The sequence below is a fragment of the Nannospalax galili genome, unplaced genomic scaffold, assembly GCF_000622305.1.
Source record: "Nannospalax galili isolate Female #2095 unplaced genomic scaffold, S.galili_v1.0 scaffold56, whole genome shotgun sequence".
NCBI classification, from domain to species: Eukaryota; Metazoa; Chordata; class Mammalia; order Rodentia; family Spalacidae; genus Nannospalax; species Nannospalax galili.
The window spans coordinates 3,488,236-3,511,360 of NW_008340065.1; the positions used below are offsets into that span (position 1 = coordinate 3,488,236).

The 23,125-nt window shown below is 50.0% G+C and overlaps 1 protein-coding gene across 1 annotated transcript in view; it reads left to right on the plus strand.

Annotated features, from left to right (window-relative positions):
- Window positions 1-23,125, plus strand: part of Vac14 (VAC14 component of PIKFYVE complex) — a 114,216-nt gene that overhangs the window by 62,161 nt on the left and 28,930 nt on the right. Inside the window, exon 14 of the mRNA XM_008834971.3 lies at window positions 9,229-9,361. Coding sequence (XP_008833193.1) covers window positions 9,229-9,361 — 133 coding nt within the window. The remainder of the gene's footprint in view (window positions 1-9,228; window positions 9,362-23,125) is intronic.

The window sequence follows — 23,125 nt, forward strand, 5'->3', positions numbered from 1 at the left end:
TGCTCTGCCAAACACAGGAGAGCAGTGATGGGCTCTGGCTGACAGCCTGGCTTCGTCTCTCCCATTTCCCCAGGATGCCATCACTTCCTTGCTCAGGAGACCAGTTTCCCCTGGGCAGTCAGTAGCTGTGGTCAGGGAAACAGCTCCCATATCCTGTTGCCAGGCCCCTGCTATAGCTCTGTCTCCTTTCCCTCAGCTCAGGAGTTCATTCTCCAAATCTGTCTCCAAGTCAGTACATTGGGGCCAGCCTAAAGTTGTGGGGGCAGATGGCAGAGATGCCAGAGATCAAGTGTAGGGTACAGATCAGGAAGTGGGAACGGGGCTGAGGCAGGGAGAGAAAAGGAAGGCTTATCTTAGAAGGGGAGGGAGGAGCCTAGGCAAAGAGTCCTCAGTCCTCCCTCCCCAGAAGATAAGCATCCTTAAGGTGTAGCAACAGAAGGCTATGTGAGGCAGCCCAACCTTGGCTGGGGTGGGATACCTGTGATCTTTCCCTTCGTCTGTTTTCTCTTCCTCCTGTGCACAAAGAAGTGATAACTAAGACATAGGTTCCTGCCACTGCGGGCACGGGCCAGGAAACTACTGTGGTCACCAGACAGGAGTTAGGGTCCTACAGGTCCCTGAGAGTCTTTTGATAACAAATGTCCATAGCCTAGGGACAAGAGATGAAGGGACTTACGTGGCGCAGAGCTCTGAATCTCAACTCCTCACCACCTCACACCAGGATAGGCAGGCCACCTATCAGATGAGACTGAGGTGATAGAAACTCTTAACCTGACCAGCCATGGCTGTCACACTGCCTCCCATCAGCCAGGGACACTCGGAATTCATAGAAAAACGACAGAGTATACCAGATGGGAAGAAAGTCCACCCTGGGAAGAATCCCAGGGAAGTGTCTGCAGCCAGTCATGCCTCTTCCTTCACCAACACAGAACACCGAGAGCCACAAGGTTAGCCTATATGGGGCTCAAGGCTGTGAGAACCTCCAGGCAGATGTATATGCATTCAGATGTACACACCCACAGCTGGCATCAGAGTTTATAGGCAGGTCCGTGATTTTGAAAGGTCAGGAGCAAACCAGTAATGAAAGAATGCAGGAAGCTAGTTTGCCCTTTGCCCTCTCCTGGCCCAGCTGTCTTGGGAGACCCCCGGCAGATGCCAAGGATGTGAAGGGTGGTGTTGAGGTCAGAAAGCATGCAGGAAATGTACTCATTCCTCTGCTGGCTTCCCTCCTCCAGAGCACTTCCCGGGCACACACAGTTCTACGAGTGTCCATGCAACTTTGCATGTGGACAGAGGATACAGGGCCAGCCTGTCTTCCTGTCTGGGTTCTGCTTTCCTTTGCCTCTCCAGGACATATCTCTGAGAACCTGCAGAGTGCAGTGCTGTGTCTCATAAGGGGAGATCACCCCAGCCTCAGTGAAGGAACTTTCTGGAGGCAAGGGGAGAAAATCTAACAAAGATGAAGTCAGAGCATCAGCAAGGAAGCAAGTGCACATTTGGTCTGTAAACTCCATTGCTGCAGATCACATTCCTGGGTGAGTGCTGTGTCGGCCTAAATGCGCCGCAGCAGTGGTCCCCAGGGCTCTGGAGGCAGAGTTGCCCACATGGGATTTTTTCCTTTGCCTGACCCAGTGTAAACATCTCTTCCCTCCAGGACAGAGACCCAGGCTTGAGTTTCCTCACCCCACTTCCTTTGTTCCTGACCAGCAAGGAATCACCTCCCAGACAACGGGAGAGGAGCTGCCTAGGCAAGGGCCTCTGGGACAAACCAGCAGAGAGATACATCTCCCTGTCTCCCTTCCTTGGTCTCCTGGGGCTCAGCTCCTTATATATCATCTCTGCCCAACTCTGCTGAGGAAGAGTCTGCAGAGGCACTGCCAGGCTGTAGGAAGAAGGGGCAATGACCAGGTCTCTGTGGGCCCACCTGGCCCTGAACATACACAGAGAGCTTAGCAGGACCCAAGAGCTCCTAGGATCCACCCTTTGTTCTCCCAAGACCTGAATAGCTCTGCTATTGAGGAGACCCAGACATCCTCAGATCGTCAGCAATGTACAGGCTGGGCAGAAGGTCCATGCAGGAAATCTCTGTCTAACATCACACACACTTGCCATAGGTCATTCTTTTTTATTTCTCTTTTTGGGGCAGGGTCTTATTTATCCAGGCTGATCTTAAACTCACTGTGGAGCCAAAAGGGTAACCTTTGCTTTTGGGATCCTCCTGTCTCTACCTCCCAAGAGCTGGGATTATATATATTCGCCACTGCTCCTGGTTTACATGGTACTTGGAAGGGAGCACAGGGCTTTGTGTATGCTAGACAAGCACTCTGTTCCCAGCTCCCTTGATAGGCTAAAACTGTTCATGGCAGCATTACCCTGCAGGGCTCGCTTGTCTGCAGTGTCTCCACCTCTGGCTCTAGAAAGGGCAAAAGTGAAATGCTTCGATTCCATTTCATCCCCTGCAGCCCAGACCAGAGTGACCAGATGTCAGCAGCATCTTCTGTCACCAGACAATCCTGGAAGAAACCCAGGAGGCTTCTGGGAACTAGGCCATTTCTCCCTGTAGTAACAGTGGTAATGATGCCTGCCAGCATTGGTGCTTCTCTTCCTGGGACCCAGCGCTGTGAAGTGCTTCACATGGTGCTTCACCTGGATGAGCCCACCTCCTTCCAGCAGATCTGAGAGGAGAGAACTCTTGCTCTTCCCTTGATTATAATAGGCATTAGTACTGGCCCAGGAGCCTGGCCACCCAACCCCACTCAGAGGAACATGGAACCCCCTCCCACTTTTACAGCCCTGGCAGCTTCATTCACCTGAGGGTAGCAGCAGTAAGAGCTGAATCAGTGGTCCAAGGCTGGTCTGGGTGCCCCGTGCCCAGCTGTAGCTCCAAACTGCCGGTTCCTGGAGAACTAACTCTATTTTCACAGTGATTCCAGGAAACCCCATTTGACCTCAGGTCACATACAGCCTCATTTCCTGTCCTACGGCCCCTCCACTTGCTACAGTCACAGCAGACCGTGTTCCAGCTCCCCCAAGAGCCTTGCCCATTGCTCTTTGAACCTCAAAGGCCTTTGCCCTTTCAGCTCCTGGGAGGCTGCAGGAGTGAGGGCACAGGGTCAGAAAGATCTGCCACCTGTGCCCTATAATGGGTATCCTGCTTCAGACATCGCCTCCCACCCCTCGAAACTGAGATGGGATGCTTGGGGACTCTGGAAGCTCCTACATAGGCGGGGCTGAGGTCAGCACTGTGCTATGAGAGACTGCCTTGGCATCTGCCTCAGTATTATGGGACCTCCCAAGTGTTCAGGCCAGCTCTGAGCCCATCGTCTGCAAGACCACCTTCTCTCTGACTCCTCATGCTTGTCCAGGTGGTTGGCAGAGTTGATCTGTGACCTCTTAGACCCCTGCCACCATCAAGGTTCAGGTTGCAACACCTTAGTAGCTCAGAAGCATCAGAAATGTAAACACTTAGGTTACCCCAGCTTCTCGGACTCACCATTTTTATTAGTATCACCAAATGACTTATGTGCCTTAGATGTGCATCTCAGGCCATGGGAGCTGTTTTTCCATGTATGAATCCCCCCCCCCATCAGGTGCCCAGCAAGGGTGAGTACCCTTTTTTAGAATCACTGAAATGAAAGATGGCTGGGTATAGGTCACCAAGGATGAGCTGAGGTTCCCCAGCCCTACTGTCCAAGAGGTGTCCCCCAGGTCACTTCTTGGTAGATCTAGGCAGTTCGAGCTACCCCCCTCCAGCACTGACCTTGGCCCCAGCCCTTGCTGTAGCAGTGGTCTCTTCCTAGTGGAAGGTGACTTTGTGGCCCCACCACCGCCCTGTCAGCTAGGAATCCCTCCCAAATCCCACTGTGACCCATTAGCTTGCCTTGTGCTCTGAACTGAGCAGCTGAAACACCTGGATAGGGGAGAAGCCCCAGCTCCTGTCCTTGGTCACCTCTTGGGTCGTCGAGTCACCAGGGTGCTTTTGCTGCTGCATCCTTTTGTCCACACAGCCATGGAGTGGGTGCTCCCTCCAGTTCAAAACCCAGCTTGGCCTACCTTCCTCCCAGCCACTTAATTCTGTGAGAGAGTTACCCCTTCTTCATTTGTCCCCTTCAGTCCCATACCAGCTCCTAGACACGCTGCCACTTCATGGAACACTTCCTGTGCTGGGCACAGACTGTACTCCTGTCCCCTGTGATGGTTCACAAAAGAGAAGCCAGCCTGGGGATGGCACATTGTTTCCACAGCCGGGCTAAGTCAGCAAGGTCCAGGGCTCATCTGGTCCCTTGACCTCCTGGGTGCTCTGAGCAGCCACTGGCTCTTCTGCCTTCTCAAGGCAATAAATCCTAATGGCTACAGTGGGGCTGTCCAGGTCCATGGCCCCATCCTCAGCAGGGAAGGAGGTAGAGAATGGAACAGGGACGTTGCAAGCAGAGTCTGAGCTGGGCGACTGATGTTTTCGCATCTGGTTCTGTTGCACTGTAACTCGCATTGTGTATTGAGGCCAGAGCTATTTTTATCCTGACATGTGAGGCTCTTTAACGTCATAGCCACAAAACTCAATCCAAAACATCCCAGAGAAGGTTGTTTGTGAGACGTTCTACAGATTCTCATGTCACCACATCAGGTTTCACTTAGCAACATCTGCAGGGCGGGCTCCCCAGCCACCACCCCACCAGCATGGCTTTGTATACAGAGGGCTCCCCGCAGCATCTGTCTGCCCCAGAGCAGCCAGCCGGTCACGTGAGCCTCCAGCCAGAGCCCCACAGGCTTTTTGCCCAAACCAGAAATGCAAAGTAAATCTGTTTGTCTGAGGGACTGCACTCTTCCTCACACCCCTGTCCTCTACAGGTCAAGAAATGGAGAGCCTGCTCTCCTAGACCCTTCAGAGAGAGCCCTAAGACACAAAGCCCTCCTCTCCTCCCTGGCCTGGGAGGTTCCAAAACACCTCATCCGCCAGTTGAGTAGGCCTGCAAAATCTCACTGTCAGTAATGCCAAGAACAGAGTCCTAGCATACCTTTGTTCAAACACAGATTTGGGGGCATGCCCTGGATCAAGCTGCTGAACCTGTCCCAGCTCTACCCCTTCCTCAGGCATGTGCAGCAACAGCCCAGGCTTGTCTTGAGACCTAGAACCACGGCAGAACGTGCATTCAGATGAGCAAGAGCTGGAGGTGGGCGGAAGAGGCCAGCAGAGAGGCGCTTGAGCTGTCCCCAGGTAGAAGCAGACTGCATTTAGGCAGAAATCAGTGCAGTGGAGAGAGTCCTGCCAGCCCTGTACTCACACTCCTGGGGCGAGTTTGTTCTCTCCACTTCATCTCCTCCTGAGCCCCACAGCCCTGGCTGAAAATTGTTAGGTTTTGGATGGGCGGGTGGTTCAAGAGAACACTGAGATGGACAACCAGCACTAAGAAGTTTAATAGAAGACTTAGTAACGCCATGGATGGACAGATCAGGACAACAGCATGGTGGGGGCTCTGAGGAGAGTTCAGACCCCTGCACTAGAGACAGACAGCATGGTGGGGTCTCTGAAGAGAATCAGAGCCCATGTGGTAGAAGAGGGAGTCTCATACCGTGTTAGGGTGAGGGAGGACTCACAACCAGAACCTGCGGCCAGGCTCTGATTCCCAGGCAACAGGCAGGGAAGGGGGTAGGGAACAGGATGTGGCATCCTTTTGATGTAAACTCACTTTCCAGGTGAGATGTCATGGCATTGGCAAGTCTGCTAGTTCCAGATTCACATTTTCCCAGTGGGGTACCTGTCAGTACCTGTGAGGGGAGGCCTGGGCAGAGACTGGATTCTAACATTACCTTCTTTTAAGAACCTCTTCGGTTCTCTCTCAAGCCAACAATGCCTGAAGGCTGCTGAGGTCAGAGGAAGGCTGGACAAAGGGGTAAACCAAGCTAGGGAAAGCCCTCACAGGCTCTGACCCTGTCACTAGGGACACTGACACAGCTCTCCCACCTTGTCCATCTCCCTGACGACCTTTCATGCTACAAAGGACTTCCAGCCCTACACAGGGGCAGTGGTCTTCTTACAGGTGGGGTTTTAAGGTCACAGGCCCTACTCTTGATGGTTGTACTCAGTGCAGGCCAATCTGAGGCTCTGAGTGGCTCCCCTAAATTCCTGCCACAGGTAGGCCTCCTATCAGCTGAGTCTTGGGGAAGACATATATGCCCAGCTGGGAAGTACTTGGCTTCTTGTTCTGTGTGATCTTTGAACAATAGAACATTTCAAGGACTGAGCTCACAAGGCCTTCCCAGCAGCTGCTGCTCATGAAATTGAGAAATACTTGGTGAAGCTTGTACCCGCGTGCTTTCTACTAAGGGCCACCACCCATTTGGCCCACAGTGTAGGAACTGTGACTAAGGAGAGCAGAGATGTGTCCAGGCCATCTCCTCTGCCATCTTTGGCTAGTCTGTCAGCTGGAAGGGTCACAGGTGACTCTTACTCTTCCCTAAAGCATCCCAGCAGAACTCCATGAATTTGTCCCAGATCTGAGGTCCTCACTCATGCATTTCCAGCCTATTCGGCAGGGAATGAAAGCAGTCTGCCCCACACAGTGCTCTGGGACAGGAGACATTTGCTAATAAAAGCAGTGTTCCCTTCCTCTCCCCACATTTACTGAGCACCGAGGATGTAACAGGTCTTGCCCCATTCATTGCATATGTTGTCTCATTTATCAAGGATTCATTGCCCCACCTCTAGATAAGGAAACAGAAGCTGAAACACTTCCCCTGCGTCTCTGAAACCGGAACCCCCATGGCCACTCGAAGCACTCAGCCCCCTGAGAGCTCCAGACAGCTGTGCAGGGAGGATTCCTTTGCAGTTATTCCCTGCATTAGTCCCTGTGTCCTTTAAAATACTTTGAAACCTTGTGACCTGAGGCCTGGAAATAGGGTAGCGGCTCAAGTACATGCAGAGAAGCAGGGAGAAGATAGGGCCCCAAATCATGCAGAGATGTACACCCAGGAGAAGCCTGCACTTAACCGGGTACCTGTCTATATGTCCCTGAGTGTGTGGGGCAGACAGCCAGGCCCTGCTGAATTTCTCGTGAGGGTGAGGGTAGCAGGGTGGGTGGAACAGCCTCAGCAGCTGTGTCCGCAGCCATCTCTTCTGAAAACAGTCCCCGCTGGGCCTGGGGTAACTTGATCTACAAGAATGTGACACTTGATTCTTCAAACAGCCCCTCTGGGCCCTAGGAGCTAAGACTGTTTGCCATTCCAGAGTTACTCAGGACCTGAGCAGCCAGGCTATCCTCAACTAGGACCCAGAACAATGCAGTCCAAAGAGCAGGATGTTGAATGAGGCCTGCCCTTGAGCTGAGCTTCGTATTCAGGACTCACCCCAACACAGCTCATGGGGATGGGCTGTCTAGAAGGGCCTCAGGATTGAGGGTGCTGTCTAGGAGAGTCTTGGGATTTAGGTTGGCAGGGTTTGGAAGTGTGGAGGGCTATTTAGGAGGACCTCTGGGTTTGGAGATGGCAGTTTTGGAGGTATAAAGGGAAAACAAACAACTACCTTCTCTAGTTCCCAGCCATTTCCCTATTTTAAAAAAGAAAAAGCAAAAGATCCCCAGGAACATTCCACTGGCCCCTGGTGCCATAGCCCCTCCAGGACTCTTGCTTGTGGGGCCAAGGCTGGCACTGTACATTCTTCTTCCATCCATTGGACTAATGCTTGTGGAAACTCAGGTGCACTTCCACGACCAGATTTGATCCCCAGAGACCCCACATCCTGCCTGTCTTGTTCCCGTGCCTGCCCGCCCGCCCCTTCACTTTTTTGGGGAGAGGGGTTTCCAAACTAGAGAAAGGCCAGCTCAAAAACTGGTGGCTTCAGTTGGCCACACTGCTTAGCCCACTGTCCCAAAAGCATGAGCAGCCAAAGAAAAATGACATTGAGCTTAACCAAATTTTAAAGTTTTATGGGGCTAGACATGTATCTCAGTGGTAGAGACTCCCCTAGCATGCATCTGTAAGGCTCTGTGGCACCACAAAAGTTGTTTTGTTTTGCAGTACTGAGAATTTAACCAGGGCCTTGGGCATATTTGGCAAACACTCTACCACTGGGCTATATCTCCAGCCCAGTTTTTTTTAATGTTAGGTTTCAGTGTTTCCATGTGACCCAACAGTTTGATTCCTACGTATACAGCCAAGAGAAAGGAAAACATGTCTGTACGGAAATTTGTTAATATGATCATTCACAGCAATATATTCCATCATAGCCACAAAGTAGAAACAGCTGAGAGCCAGCCCACCAGTTGATGAATGAACAAATAAAATATGGTATTATCTATACAATGAGGAGGAGCCTTGAAAATGCTCCATTAGTGCTTTGGGCAGACCTGAGTGGGGATTCCCACCATCCTTGGCACTCTTTTGAGCATCGTCGTAGTGGTCATCATGCATTAGACAGGAAGGGAGAGCCTGTGGGCTGCATAGCTACCCCACACCAGAAAAGCATCAGCCTCCCATCAGCCTTCCCCTTGTTCTCAGTGCTGCAAACCACACAGGGCACGGATGCAGGAACAGGCTGAAGGAAGGATGATGTGGAGCCCTGAGCATGTTTTCAGCTGAGGCACATGGAGAGCAGTGCTGTGTTCCACAGCCAGCTCAGGGCTTTGCAGGCTTTCTGAGTACCATCTTAGAAGAACATCTTTGCCTAAAGATGAATGTTTGATTTCCAAATGCAAGGTGAAGATCCAAACACATTGCCCTGTTTTGATGGTGTTGGCTGTCTTTAAACCTGGTTGGTGTGTGCATGAGTTTTTCTCAACACTAAGAGTTTGTCTTTTGCCCCTTGGCATTTTGCTGGTTTTGTTGACCATGATGAAGTTGTATTCTCTTTGACTGATCATTATCCTTAAACTGGGCAAAGCAGACACCACACATGTAGTTAATGTGTTGGAATATGGGTAGACGTTAGTTTGTTGGTTTGTTATCATAGCATATAATGGGGTCTTACACGTGAGGTATTCACTGAGTGCTATGAGTTTGGGTGGGGGAATGAACAGGTAAGTCAGTATTTTTGCATAAAGCAGAGTTATGTGTATGTATACACACTCATAGGGTCCTTACTTCCAATCTGTAACCCTTTACTGGAGATTTCCTCTCATCTTGTTACACACACATATACACCTCTGGCATTTACAACTGTATTCTGTACAAGTCTCATCACCCTGTGGACATACAAAGAGAATAAAGCCCGACTCGCTCCTTCTCTCTCTACAGGTACCAAAGGCTTAGAATGTTCTCCTTCCACTCCCACCATGAACTCCTACTTTTACAAGTTCATGATCAACCTTCTGCAGAGGTTCAGCAGTGAACGGAAGCTCCTGGAGGTCAGAGGCTCTTTCATCATCAGGTCAGCCCCATATGCCTTTAGCTCACTCAGCCACAGCTTTGAATAGCATAGGGTGGCAACGCAGCCACCTGCTCTCCTTTCTCTCTCCCCCTTTCCTGACCTTTGCATTGTTCTTAAAAGAGATGAAGGTTCCCCCTTTGCAGAGGGTTGAGGTGCTATGACATAAGGCAGGCAGCTATTGGCATTTAAAAAAAAAAAAAAACTGAATTCAGTGTTAATTTCTTGAAAGAGTGTCTTCCCTTCCAGTGTTTTCCCTTTGTGCCACTGTTGCTCTTTTGAAGAGGAAAGTAGGTAAGCCAGACAGAACATGAAACAGACATAGCCACCAGCACAGGATTTGGCCAGGGTTGGTGAATTGACTCAACTCAGCCCTGGAGAGATCTAACTGTCATCACCAGCACCATGCCTGGGATTCTTGTCTTGCACCTAGCTTCAAGCAGCAGTGTCCCCACAAAACCAAGCAGAAGAGACTTCCAGAATAATCCATATGTCCCCAAGTGCTCTACAGCAGTGACTCTCGCTCTGCTTGTTATAACTTGCCCAGGCCTCCCTCCTAACCAGAAATCAGCACCTCAGGTTGTGGGGTGTTAAAGTGGCCCAGGGGTGCTTGGAGAGCATACCATATTGGTATGGTCCCAAGGATCAAGGAACTGGGGAATCCTGGCAAAACCCAACATGCACAGAGAACTTCAAAGCAGCACTGCACATGGAGAGCTCCATCTTTCTGTGAACCTGAACACAAGGTAGAAAAGGGCCCAGTGAGCCATATCGAGGACTGAGGACCTTTCTCAGGTCAGCAAGAAGCTGCAAGTAGGGAGTGACGGTCAGATTTCTGATTTGAAAGATTGTTGTATTGTTGAGAGAATGGGTTACAGGAGGCAAGATGGATAGAAACCAGTTGGGAGGCTATGGTCCAGATGAGACTCTGGCCACTTATCAGGGAGAAGGGCAGCAGTGGGATACAGTGTTGATTCGAAACTGAGTGCAGGAGGGACACGGGGGAAGGGAGTCAGACGAGCGTATAGGTTCTGAACTCTGGGAGAACAGCGGTGAGGAGTCACGTGTTTGCTTTTGAATTGCTTTGAGGACATCAAAAGAAAAATGTTGAAGAAGCTATTTGATGCATCAGAAAGAGACCTAGTTCCAAGATACAAGTCTGGAAATGATGCCGTCAGTCAATCAGTCAACAGATAATTACTCAGCACAAGCCTGCAAAGTACCCCAATTCTGCCCTGTGGCGCTTTCAGTTTTAGTGAGAGGAACCTGAATGCCGGAAGGAATCTGAGGCCGAGCCTTCAGGAGCTTTGTATGTACTGGTTGGGCAAAGGGAGAAACCAGAAGAGGAAGCTAAGAAGGACCAGAGAGGTGGAAGAAGTTGGGAAGGGAAGCTGGAAGGAGGCAGAGGGAAGATAGAGCCTGAAGGTCTTCTGGAAGCTGGCACAAGAGCCTGCTCAGCTACAGAATAAGCTTAGGAGAAGGGACAGTATATGGAGTGGGGAGCAGAGGACTTGATAGGATTCTCCCCTGTTGGGAGAATACAACTACATTAGGGGCAGAGCATTAGAGTTGTGGACACCTTGGGAGCTAAGCCAAAGGATAGAGCCCTAAGGGGATAGAAAAAGAGCAGCAGGAAGAAGGAGCTTCTGATGGTCTGGAACCCCAGGGGTGTCCCTGTGATGTGGAAGAGGCTGTCTCCCTCATCCCACTTCTCCAGGCCCTTCCTATACCTGAGCACTGTGGCCATTTGAGCCAGATAGTTCTGTGTGGTAGGGTGTTGAAATCCACATCCCCGACCTCTACTCACTGGATGCCAGTAGTACCTGCTTTATTCCCCCCACTCCCAGTTTGGACAATCAAAAATGTCTCAGGGCTGGGCATGTAACTCAGCTGTATAACATTTGTCTAGTGAGCATGCTCTAGGCCCTGAGTTCAGTCCCCAGCACTGCCAAAAATACATTTTTTAATTTGTCCAAACAAAAACAAAGGATATCACTGTTTGAGAATAACTGGTAGAGCACAATCAGTTAATGTACAGTACCTACAAAAAATGGGTTCTTAACCTCATCAGCCAAAAGAGGAAGATAGCTACGGTTCTTACCGTGAAGTTGAACAGGTCTAGTTAGGAGATTGAAGTAGACACTATATTTGGTTCAAGGGACCCCACACATCAGGAAAACAGTGGAATGCCCTCACATGAGTGACAGTTAACTGTGTGTGGTTTTCCAGACTGTAGAGGTGTCAGCACTCTTGATAAGTAGCCCTCACCTGGTAGACTCAGGGAACCAGTGGAGAGAGAGGGCTTTGAAGAAGACAGAGGTAACCAGCTTCCTCTGTGTAAGACAAGGCTGTCCCTCATTGTCCACACCAGCTGGCTTCACATGCCCAACCTGAGGCCTTGGGAGGGAAGCTCAGGGTGGTACCCAGCATATCCTAGACCGCACAGAACAGAAATGCAGGTGACGTGGACATTGAGCCTGTTCCCTACCTGAGACTCTGAAGCTGGTGACCAGGCCACTGCCATGTTCCTGTTTACAGACTCCAGGGCAGTGAGATTTTGTTGGCTTCACGATATCCCTTGAGTGTCTGGGATTGATAAGAAACTTCATTTTGCTGAACAGACAATGAGAGGAAGCAGTGTGCCCATTGGGATTGCTTAGAGCTGGGCTGCAAACCCCTCACTCTGCTAATTCAGCAGCCAACACATTGTCTTTCTGGGGTAGATGACATAGCATGGAACCACAAGGGCTCCTGAACAGCTGAATGCCAGGGATCCTCAGGGCCCGGAATACATGGGCCCAGCTACCCAAAGGGTCCTATCTCCTCATCCTCTGGGATCGCAGTATACCCAGCATGACATTCCCTTACCATTCCAAAGCTCAATTTCCTTAAGAACTATTCGGATTCTGAGAAGTCCTTGAGCCCAGCCTCCAGGCCAGGCCTAGTTCCTACTAGCACAAAGAACCCAGTTGGCTGAAACAAATGGAAGCTTATGGTTGGGCTCTACAAAGCTTTGGGTCTTTCTTTGGCCTTTGCTCCAGATACCTAGCCTGACATCACCCAAAAGCAGCCACCGTCCTCTGATGACCTGCTGCCTGCCATGCCAGTATGCCCAACCACTGCTGACCAATCCCCTGATCATTCCTTGAACACCCCGTGTGGGCTTCCAGGGCACATAGCCCAACATCTAGCCTCACAAACACATAGCTGCCTCCATAGTTGCACAAGAAGCTAAGGCCTTCAATGAGGTATGAGGTGGGTGGTTGGCTGCCAGCCTACATCTTCATTTCATGTCATTCTCTCCTGTTGATAACTTTAAAGAGGGAGCATACTAGAACTGGATATTGTGGTTCATGCCTGTAATCCCAGCATTGGGGAAACTTAGGTAAGAGGGTTGCTGTGCATTCAAGGTCAGCCTGGGCTATACAGTGATCCAAGCAAGCCTGGGCTACACAGGCTTAGTCAGTTAAGTACCTGTTCCACAAGCACAGGGATCTGAATTCAGATCCCCAGAACCTACATAAAAGGCAGGGCATGGCAGTATGAGCCTGTAATCCCAGCCAGGGGTGGGAATGTGGAGATGGAGACAGTTGAATCCCTGAAGCTCATTGGCCAGCCAGCCTAGCTGAATTAATGACTCAGTGAGAGACCCTTTCCTATTAAAAAAAAAAAAAAAAAAAAACACACAAAAAGAAGGGTATGAAGGACATACTAATGCATACACACTGATGGAACCACAGGCACGATGAGGAGCACAATAGGTGGTGTTTCAACCCTCTCCTTCAGCCCGAGATTGAACACTGAGAAAGATAAGGCTTTGCTTCTGTGAACAAGTTAGAGGCCATTACTTGTGCAGTAGTGTATTTAGCAGAGAGCCCAGGGTGGGAAGACAGAAGCATCCAGAGCTCTTGAAAACAAACAGCTGTTGGGCCTGAGGAAGAGTGTGGTTTTGGAGCCAAGCTGAAGTCCAAATCCCAAGTCCTCCCATTTGTAACATTTGTGACCATATAACCTGCCTCCAAGTCCTTTCTGCTTTGCCCATAAAACAGAGATGCCCATGATGCCCATCTTGTCATTACACAGCAGGATTGAATAAGCTCCTAAGGGGTCCAGCCCAGGTGCTGGTGGTGTTTGATGAAGGGGAGCTGTTGTCCAGCTAGCACAGACTTGGCCTCCACCTCCTCTGGTGGTCTGTGGAGAACAGGAACAGGCCTCATGGGAAGTTTGGATAGTTGAACCTTGTATCCTAAAAGCTAGCTCTGCTGCCCCAGTGCCCAGGGCACCTACTAGCACCCAGCCTGTCCCCACTAAACCAACTCTGCCCAAAGTAGGTGTTGGTGTGCATTGCCCTCCTCCAGCCTCTTCCTACCCTCCATGCTAATGCTGGCTGAACAAGCCCAGGCCTTGTCTGCTTGTGAACCACCCACTTACACGCAGAAGAAAAGGAGAGAAGAGAGAAAAGCTAGCCTCTTTGATAAGCTGTGATATGAACTCCGGCGTAACCCAACAGCTGTGGTCTTTACAAGCCTGCTTCTGTGCTGGGAAGTAGCAAGTCTGAAGACACTCCACTCTGCCTGCCAACACGGCCTCTGGCCAGCGTCCTTTGGCTTCATCAACTGTGCTTTTCTCCTCCTCTTCCTCCCTGCTGCCGTACAAAGAGCACTTGCCAGAGAATGCTTTCATTTTTAACAAGCCACTGTGTGCTGTGAATACAAGGCCTGCAACCGGACCGCCCTTGATGGTAGATGAGTAAAGGGGCGCTCCTAGGATGAGGCAGGCATCTGGAGAGGATGAGCCAGGGCCCGAGTACGAAAGGAAAACACAGTTATGAGACTTCCTCCCAAGACCCCAGCCCAAGGCACCCAGCAAAGGCCTCCTGGTTCATTCTGGTCCTGCTCTCCCTACCTTGTATACACAGTCCCTAACACATACTTCTGCCAAGACTGCCTCCCCTAGCATCTAGGTTTGCATAAGAGCCCGTTGTCCCAAAGAGGGGGTAGGTGGACTGGGGAGTTGATTGGCCACTGAGGTGGGTGGTGAGGCCAGGCAGTGTCAAGAGAAGTGGTTCTTTGAGGCCATAATTGGCAAATCCCACTCAACTGCCCATGTGGGCTGGACCCCACACACTCCCATTTCCCAAACCCAGTTTCTCTCATACCCCCAGGATCCTCCAAGATCTTCCATTCTCTGGAGTCCCTTTACATGGGAACACCCACCCCTTCACTCCTCTTCTACATGTGAATCTTTATAGTTGCCACCTCACCTTCTGGGAACATGGGCCAGGCCCCCAAAAGCCCATCGTGCTGTGCTGATAAAGGCAAAGTGAAGTGTCAAGGCCCACAGCCCTGCTTAAATGGGCATCTCAGAAAAGCATGCTTGGTCCCCAGGCCCCCACTTGCAGGCGCCGTCTAAGAAGCCCAGTCAGTTCTCTTCCTATGTCCCCTTTAATGGATTGCCTTCATTTACTCAAAACAAAAATAAATTGCCACGATAAATACCCACCAACCTGAGTCTACCTGCAAAAGAAGGGTCTGATCCTCCTACCAGGACTTCAGGTGGGATTTTGATCCTTTATTAGTTTGCAGCCATACTGATTGGTTCCCTAGCTGGGGGAGAAGTCAGGACATTGAAATAGCTGGAGAAAATCTTGTAAGGTCTGTCATCCCTCTCAGAAGAAGCTTCTCTTCTTACCAACTTTAATTAAGTTCTGCCTAGCTCCTTGTGTGAATCTTCCAGAGCTTTCCCCAGTGTTGCCCCCCCGCCCCCTCCCCTGGGAACTAGAGGGGGTGCTTTTGTTTCGGCTCATAACAGCAAAGGGGAGGTGCAGCAGAAGCCGCTTTGCACAAGAAGCCCTTGACGTCTGATCTCATTGGAAATAGCAGGGGGCTCAGGAGCCGGACCTGACACAGAAAGGGTTTCTGGGAGAAAGGTAAAAGATGTCCTTGTGAGAGTAAAGTGACTAGCATCCCAGCCTAGACCTCAGGAGCTGGGGCCCTCCTGCTCCAGCCAGTCCCCATGCCGTCATTCCCACGGGCACTCCCTGTGAGAGGGTGTCTTTTCTTCTGGAAAATGCAAAACACATCTGATGGAACTTGTTAGGCCAGGCTGGGATTAATTAGGTCCTCTTGGGGCCTGTGGGGAGGAACAGCATATTGGCCAGAGGGAGCCCAAGAACTTCAAATAGCAACACCCCCATTTACTTTGTGTGTGGGGAGGTTAGAGACCACAGGTGCTCATGGCAGAGGGAAGCCATGTGCCCTTCAGGGTGACCCCTGTCACCACAGCCCAAGCTGCCAAACTCCTAAGCCAGCTGTGTACCAGTTTCTTCCCTGGGGGGGATGGGGAGTGGATTCCACAGGTTGGTGGGAAATTACTCAGCATGGAGCCCACTCCATAGGCATGCAGCATTTGGCTCCTCACCACAAGGATGTGGCACCTGCTTGGCCCCTGTCCAGCCTCCCACACAGAGTGCTTATTTTATAGTCCACACACCTGAGATCTCAGCTTCGGCCCCAGCCCATGGCGCAGGCAGCTGGCAGAGCTGGGAGTGATCATCAGGAATGGTTTTCAGGGGCTGAGAACTTGATAACGAATTTCAGTCTGAAGCTTGTGAGTTTCCAGATGGACTGCAGTACTCTGGTATGTCAGACTGCCAGGAAACTTAGAAAGTCTTGACTCTGGTAACTCGGACAGCTTGAATTAGCAAGTGGCTAAAGGTGTGTCATAATGTAGCATCTTTCTTTTCAAAAAACAGCAGGTTTGGAATTGGCTCCTCTTCCTGTCTTTCTTTGGGGCAGTCTACATCAGATCCAAGACAGACAAGTGGGATCCTTAGTTTCCAAGTGCTTGTAAACTCCTTCTGGAAAGATGGAGTTTATTTGGAGTGTATCCTGTCCATCCTTTGTACAGTGCATTCCTCGGGAAGCTGTTCCTTTTATCCTGGTATCAGTCAGGCACATGCTTCCTGGGGCTGCCCCTTGAGACAGGCCCCTGTGAGGCTCTCCCTTCTCTCCTGTCACGTGATTGCTCTTAGCAGATCATAGAGCCCCCCATACCCGGACCCCTGACTTCAGAAGGGTTTTCCCTCAAACACAAGTGTGAAAGGCCTCCAGACCAGCTGCCCCTTGGAGAGGAGAGGCCCCATCTTGGAGCATGGCTGATAACCCTTAGAGGGGCTTGGCCTCAGAGAACAGTGGTGCCAAACTCTGCCTCAGACCGTAACCATAGAAGGCAGTCCACAGGGAAGGTCAGGCCAAATGCCTTTTCATAATTCAGTCAGAGAAGGCCCACCGAAGAGGCTCTTGGGAATCTGAAGTGGACAGTGGAACTTTGTAAAGTTTATTGCTTCAGCTCTCAGGAGCTTGCAGACTTTGGGTCTGTTGTTGCAGCATCATCGTTTCAGCATTTTTTGAATGTCCCAGAACTGAGGTTTCTCCCCAGATGTGGGGTCTTGTGTTCAAGGAAGGGAGAGAGTGATGGCCAGGACAGTGGGACAAATGGTGGGAAATACTGGCCATGGGCACCAGCGAGGCTCAGAGACCCAATGCTGATTCAGTGCTGGTACCATGGGCTTCACCTAGCCTGCAGAGCCCAGAATGCACAGGAAGGACCCAGCAAGTTCCTGTTGTCCTTCCCAGAGAGGTGCCACACAGTAGGCAAGGCAGGCAGGCAGGACTGGGATGAGAGCCCATGTCTCCTGATCTGTACACCACCGTCAAACTCCAGATCTGCTAGACCAGCTCCCCGTTCCCCAGAGGAGACTTTGGCAGGCCTGACCTGGGGGGACTATGGTGCTGAACTCCACCAGGATTCTGAGAGGGTCTCAGCCCTCTGTACCCTCTGGCAGCCTTCCTCCTTGTGCCCCAGTGTGTCAGCCCATAGTGCAATCCACAGAGACCCTTCCTGACATAACCTCCTCCCGCCTCTTCCCTATCTTGCTTAGCTCTAATGGCTGTCATTCTCTCAGGCAGAAGTAAAAAGCTCAAGTCTATCTATATGTCTTTCCCTGTGTGCCTCCTAGGCCCCCAGGCCCTCCACACTAACCCAGCCCACTTCCCATCTGTGGTTAACCAGCCTAATCTCCTTGGACCTCCCTGGCATGTCTCTCTTGGTCAGTCTCCCTTTGACTGTTGCTCAAGAGGGTACATCTCACTCCAGCCTTCCTCCAGGTCATTTATTTTCTCCTGGCTTATCAGAGTCACTCATAACTCATGTCTTCCATGTCCTCCACATTGGCCCTTCATTTCGAAACCACACTGAGATGGAGTCAGGTAAACTCCAGTCAGCTCTTGTTTTTATTTGTTTCTAGGCCCCCATCTAGAGCCTGTGAGGTATGTTTTGAGCCTAGACTTTCACTCTTGACTTCAGGTGCTGCTTCCTCACGACTAAGGTTTTATTTATGTCTCTCTCCAAAGGGACAGTACAGGCCCTCAGCCAGCCACATGCCCCAGCTCTGGCCACATTTGTGACTCCATTTTACCTCATAGCCTAGACTTTCACTCTTGACTTCAGGTGCTGCTTCCTCACGAATAAGGTTTTATTTATGTCTCTCTCCAAAGGGACAGTACAGGCCCTCGGCCAGCCACATGCCCCAGCTCTGGCCACATTTGTGACTCCATTTTACCTCAGCCTTGTCATTCATAAACTCATGGCCTCATGCAGGTCTAGTCTGCTTTATGCCCAGCCAGTCCTGAGAACTCCCCGTCCTTCTCAGTGTTTCAGAGAATGTGCTTTGGAGACTTCGGTCTTTGCTGAGAAGTTACGACTTGATTTCAGCTTGATTTTACCATCTCTAGGAAAGCCACCTACCTTCCTTTTAACCACATCACACGTCCTGTCTTGGTCCTGTGGATCAGCCTTTCTTCTCTCTCTTGCCTACATAGCAGCCTTCCCTCCCCCTGTGCTGTGACACCTTTTGTGAGTGTAAATTTAAAGGACAATGTTCTGTTGAAACTGCAGCAGCCAGACATGGTGGTGCCCACCTATAATCTAACACTTGGGAGACTGGGACAGAGGATCTCAAGTTCAAGGCCAACCTAGACTACATAGACCACGTCTCAGACAGAAAAATGCATAAACCCTGAGTGAATTATGGTTCATCTAATTTTCACTAGTTCTCCCATACATGGGATGAGCACTCAGACAAAAAATGTATAACCAGATTAACACCATCTGCCTCCCTCCCTCCCCTCCCCCTAGTAGCCCCTTCCAACCTCCTAGAGGCTCTGAACTTCAAGTGCCGTTTGCATTTTTCTTACAAAGCCTAACTTCTTTTGCTCCACATCGGGACTGTGCAGTTCTGTGTTGGCTACAGCAGTCATTTCCCTTCCATGGAGGGCTCCACTGCATGAAGACAAGTGGCTTATTTATGTGTTCTGGTATTGAAGAGCTAGTGGGTTCTTTTCAGCTGACATGACCGAATAATGCTGCTATGTCTATGTATGTCTCTGTGCATGTCTTTTGGGGGCACTATGTATGCCTTTCTGTTAGGTGTACACCCGGGAATTGTGGACTGGCAAGTGGACATACATTCACAGTTCTGGGAGAGTCTCTGCAGAGTTGCTTGCACCAGCTTCCTCTCCCATCAGCAAGGTAGGAGAGTTCCAGTTGCTCCATATCCTCCTCAGCACTTGGTGTCATCAGTCTTTGGTTTTAGCCATTCTGATAAATTCATACTTCATATTTCTCTGAAGACTGATGAAGTTGAATAGCTTGTTCATCTTCCGGATGTTCTCTTGTGACAAGCCTGTTCAAGTCATTTTTCCATTGGCTTTTCGGTGGTTTTTTTTTTATAAGAAAAAAATACACGGTTCCTCATATGTTCTGGATTCAAGCCTTTCCCATCTGCATGAGCTATGATCGTCTCCTGTTCTGTGGCTGTCTTACCATTTTAACATAGTCCACATGGTGTGGTTTCCTTTATGATTGAATTTTTTGTTGGGGGGTAGGGGTGAAACAGGGTTTCCCTGTAGCCAGCCCCACCTGGCCTGGAACTCACTAGACCAGGCTGGCCTCAAACTCAGAGATTTTCCTGTCTCTGCCTTCCAAGTGCTGAGATTAAAGGCATGTGCCAACATGCCCAGCCAGGTTGACATTTTTAATTATTCTGGTGCTTTCTCAGGTCAGGAGGGAGCTCCTGGGACTGCCCCAGGGAGCTGCCCATTCCAAGTTGATGCTTATGAAGCAGTCTCAGTGAGCTGGATATAAAACTCAATCACAAAAAAAAAAAAAAAAAAAAACAAACCTCAATCACCTGAAACCCACAGGCTTTATTTCTTAGCTCAGCCAGGGTCCTGAAGACCACCTAATCCATCAACTTTGTTTTGGTCTCTTTCAAGTCAAAGGCATGGCCACCATGTCATGTAGTTATCACATCTCTGAAGGGAAAGCCTAGACAGCGTCATGTTCTCTAGTGGGGACAGTAGTGGTAGGGATAGGATGTGGGGTTCTGGAAGTATCAGACCAACCAAACCCTGTACAGAATGGAGAGCAGCAACTCTCTGAAGAAGCAGGACCGCTCTTACCAAGAGGTGCTAGGCAGTCCAGGGGCCTACCACATGGCTGCCTTCCTGAGCAGTGTTCTTTCTGTACAGTTTTAGCAGTGCTGGGGATTGAACCCAGGGCCTTACCCAGTCCGAATGTTATATGTGTATATGTGCTTATTCATGTGTATGCATGTGTCGGGGTGAACATGCATATTTGGTGGAAGCCAGGGGTCAGCATCACACTCCACTTTATTTTCTGAAACAAAGTCTCACAGAACTCGGACCTCACTGATAGGCTAGGCTGGCTGCCCAGGATGTCCCAAGGATCATCCTATCTCTGCCCCCCAATACACACTGGGGTTATAGGTGCATGCTACAACACTCAGCTTATATGTGTTTTGTTTGTTTGCTTGCTTGGTTTGGTTTGGGTTTTTAGAGGTAAGCTCATATAGACCAGGCTGTCATCAAACTTATTACATAGCCAAGGCTAGCCTTGAACTTCTGATCCCCCTGCCTCCATCTCCCAAGTGATAGGATTATAGGCATGCACCACCCTGCCTGACCTTAATATGGTTTTCTTAAATAAAAAGTAAAAGAAAGGACTGTCACTAACTCCTGCTACTTGTGAGGATTAAATGAGACATAACAAACAGGCAGGCATTATGACAGAGCAGTGTATGTCAGGAGCAGCCACCGTGCTCTTCCGAGATGTTAGCCACAGGAGGCTCAGGAGGTGGGTGGGTGACCACAGAGCTGGGTCGAACCTCCCTGCTGCCTCTGCTGCTCCCTTGGGCTCAGCTCCTAGAAAACAGGTCTTCTGAGTTTGACTTACTTTCTCTTGTTTTCTACAGAGGGATCAGAGAGAGCCACTGAGTCTTCATAAATAGAGCAGAAACCCAGCATCCTCCCTGCTTCTGCCTCTCTCCCTACCTAATGATACTGCCCTAGTTCAGAGCTGCCCAGTCAAGACTGGATGGTACCTGACAGAAAATTAATTATTGGCCTTATATTTTAAAAAATAAAAATAGCCAGAGAGATGGCTCAGTGGGTAAAAGTGCTGCTCAAACCTGACAACCCAGATTCCATTCCTAGATCTTTCTGACTCCTTAATGTGCACTTGAGCATATTCATTCTCTCTCTCTCTCTCTCTCTCTCTCTCTCTCTCTCTCTCTCTGTAGTAATAAGTAAAATTTAGTTTTAAGGGCTGAAGAAATGGCTCCGTGGTTAAGAGCACTGACCTGGGTTCAATTCCCAGCACCCACATGGCAGCTAACAACCATCCCCATCCATCCATAACTCAAATTCCAGGGGATCCAATGCCCTCTTCTGACCTCCACAGGTACTGCAAGACATGGGCGCACTTACACACATGCCAGCACTACACTCATACACATAAAAATAAAACTAATAATTTTTTTTTAAATTTAATTGGTGGCACACACCTTTAATCCCAGCACTCGGGAGACAGAGGCAGGCAGATTTCTGTGAGTTCGAAGCCACCCTGGTCTGCATAGCAGGTTCCAGGCCAGCTGGGGCTACAGGGAGACCCTGTCTCAAAAAAAAAAAAGAAAAGAAAAAAAGAAACAAGAAACAAATAAGGTGCCAGTTGTAGTGGCTATACCTTTAATCCCAGCACCCGCAAGCAGATCTCTGAATTCAAGTCCTCACTGGTCTACATAGTGAGTTCCAGGCCAGCTGAGGCTATAGGGAGACCAAAAAGACCAAAAAATTAAAAAAATTTTAGGCCAGCAAGATGGCTCACCAGGTAAAGGCACTTGCCATACAAGCCTGGCCAGCTGAGTTCAGTTCCTGGAACCCACATAGGGGTAAACCTCCACACATGTGCCATGGCACATGTACTCACTCATATACACCGTACATACAATAATAAAAATAAGTGAATCAATGTAATAAAATAAAGGCACTTGGCATAGTGGTACACACCTATAATCCCAGCACTCGGAAGACTAAGGCAGGAAGATCACCTGGGCTACATGGAAAGACTGTGTCCCCCTCCCCACTACAAAAAAAAATTAATTAAAAAAAAAATAAAGTTACCGATAGGGATAGCTTAATAAAGCCTCAAAGTCATTGCCAGGCATGGTGGCACACGCCTTTAATCCCAGCACTCGGGAGGCAGAGATAGGCAGATCTCAAAGTCAAAAGCTACAGTCACATCCTGTCCCCAGGACTGGGTCTCTCTCTCCCCACACCCTAGCTGGCTCATCTTCCTCCTCCTGTCAGCCTGTTCTTGACGAGCCCCCAGCTGCATGGCAGAATGGCTCACTCCTTCAGCAGCTGTCCTAGGCTTGAGTCTCATCAGACCAGTGTGGCCAGAGAGCACAAGCACCTTATACTCCTGTCTGACTACCCCTGAAACTAAGACAGTGGACACTGGGAAGGCGACCCCAGCAGTGTCACCTCTGTGGTGTGGATTCAAATGGCAGCCACAGGGGAGTGGAAGCAATGCCACTAAGAGTCACTGTCGTACTGGTGGGAGTGACTTTCCCTTACCTCCCAGCAGCCACATCCTCCATATCTCCAAGAAAGCAAAGTAGAGTAAAGCAGTGTGTGTGATCCAGAGACCTTCCTAGATACAACGTGGGAGCAGACAGTCAGGAGGTGGCCAGGGATGTGGACAGCACGTGAGGAATGCCAGAGCCTCCCAGTCAGTCCCTTCACCAACAGCACCACACTTGCTAGAGACTGGAAGCACTGGTGCTAGCAGAGCCTGAGGGTTTCTTTCCTAGTGGTGGATGGACAAAGCCAGCATCTCCCAAGCGGGGCCAGCATTGTGCCCCATCTCCACATGTGTACCCCATGGGAGCTACAGGCTGTGACTGAAGAAGGCACCAGAGAGTCTCGGGCAGCAGCCAGAAGGTCCTAAGGGTCAGCTGAGTTCTTTTAGTATGAGAGAGAGAGTTAGGAGTGCAGGTTCACACATTCCATAGTGCACATGGTGTTCAGAGGAACATCTTAGGTATAAGTTCTGCCTTCCACCTTGGTTGGGTTTTGGATTTGTTTTGGGGGGTATTGTTTGTTTGTTTGTGTTGGGTTTTTTTTTATTTTTCTTTATTTTTATTTTATGTGTGTGAGTGTCCAGCCTGTGTTTGTAAGTGCACTCATGTCATACAAAGCTCAAGGAGGCCAGAAGAGGGTGTTGAATCCCCTAGAACTGGAGTTACAGCTAGTTGTTAGCTGCCATGTGGATGTTGGGAATCAAACCCAGGTCCTCTGCAAGAGCAGCCAGTGCTGTTAACCCCTGAGCCATCTCTCCAGCCCC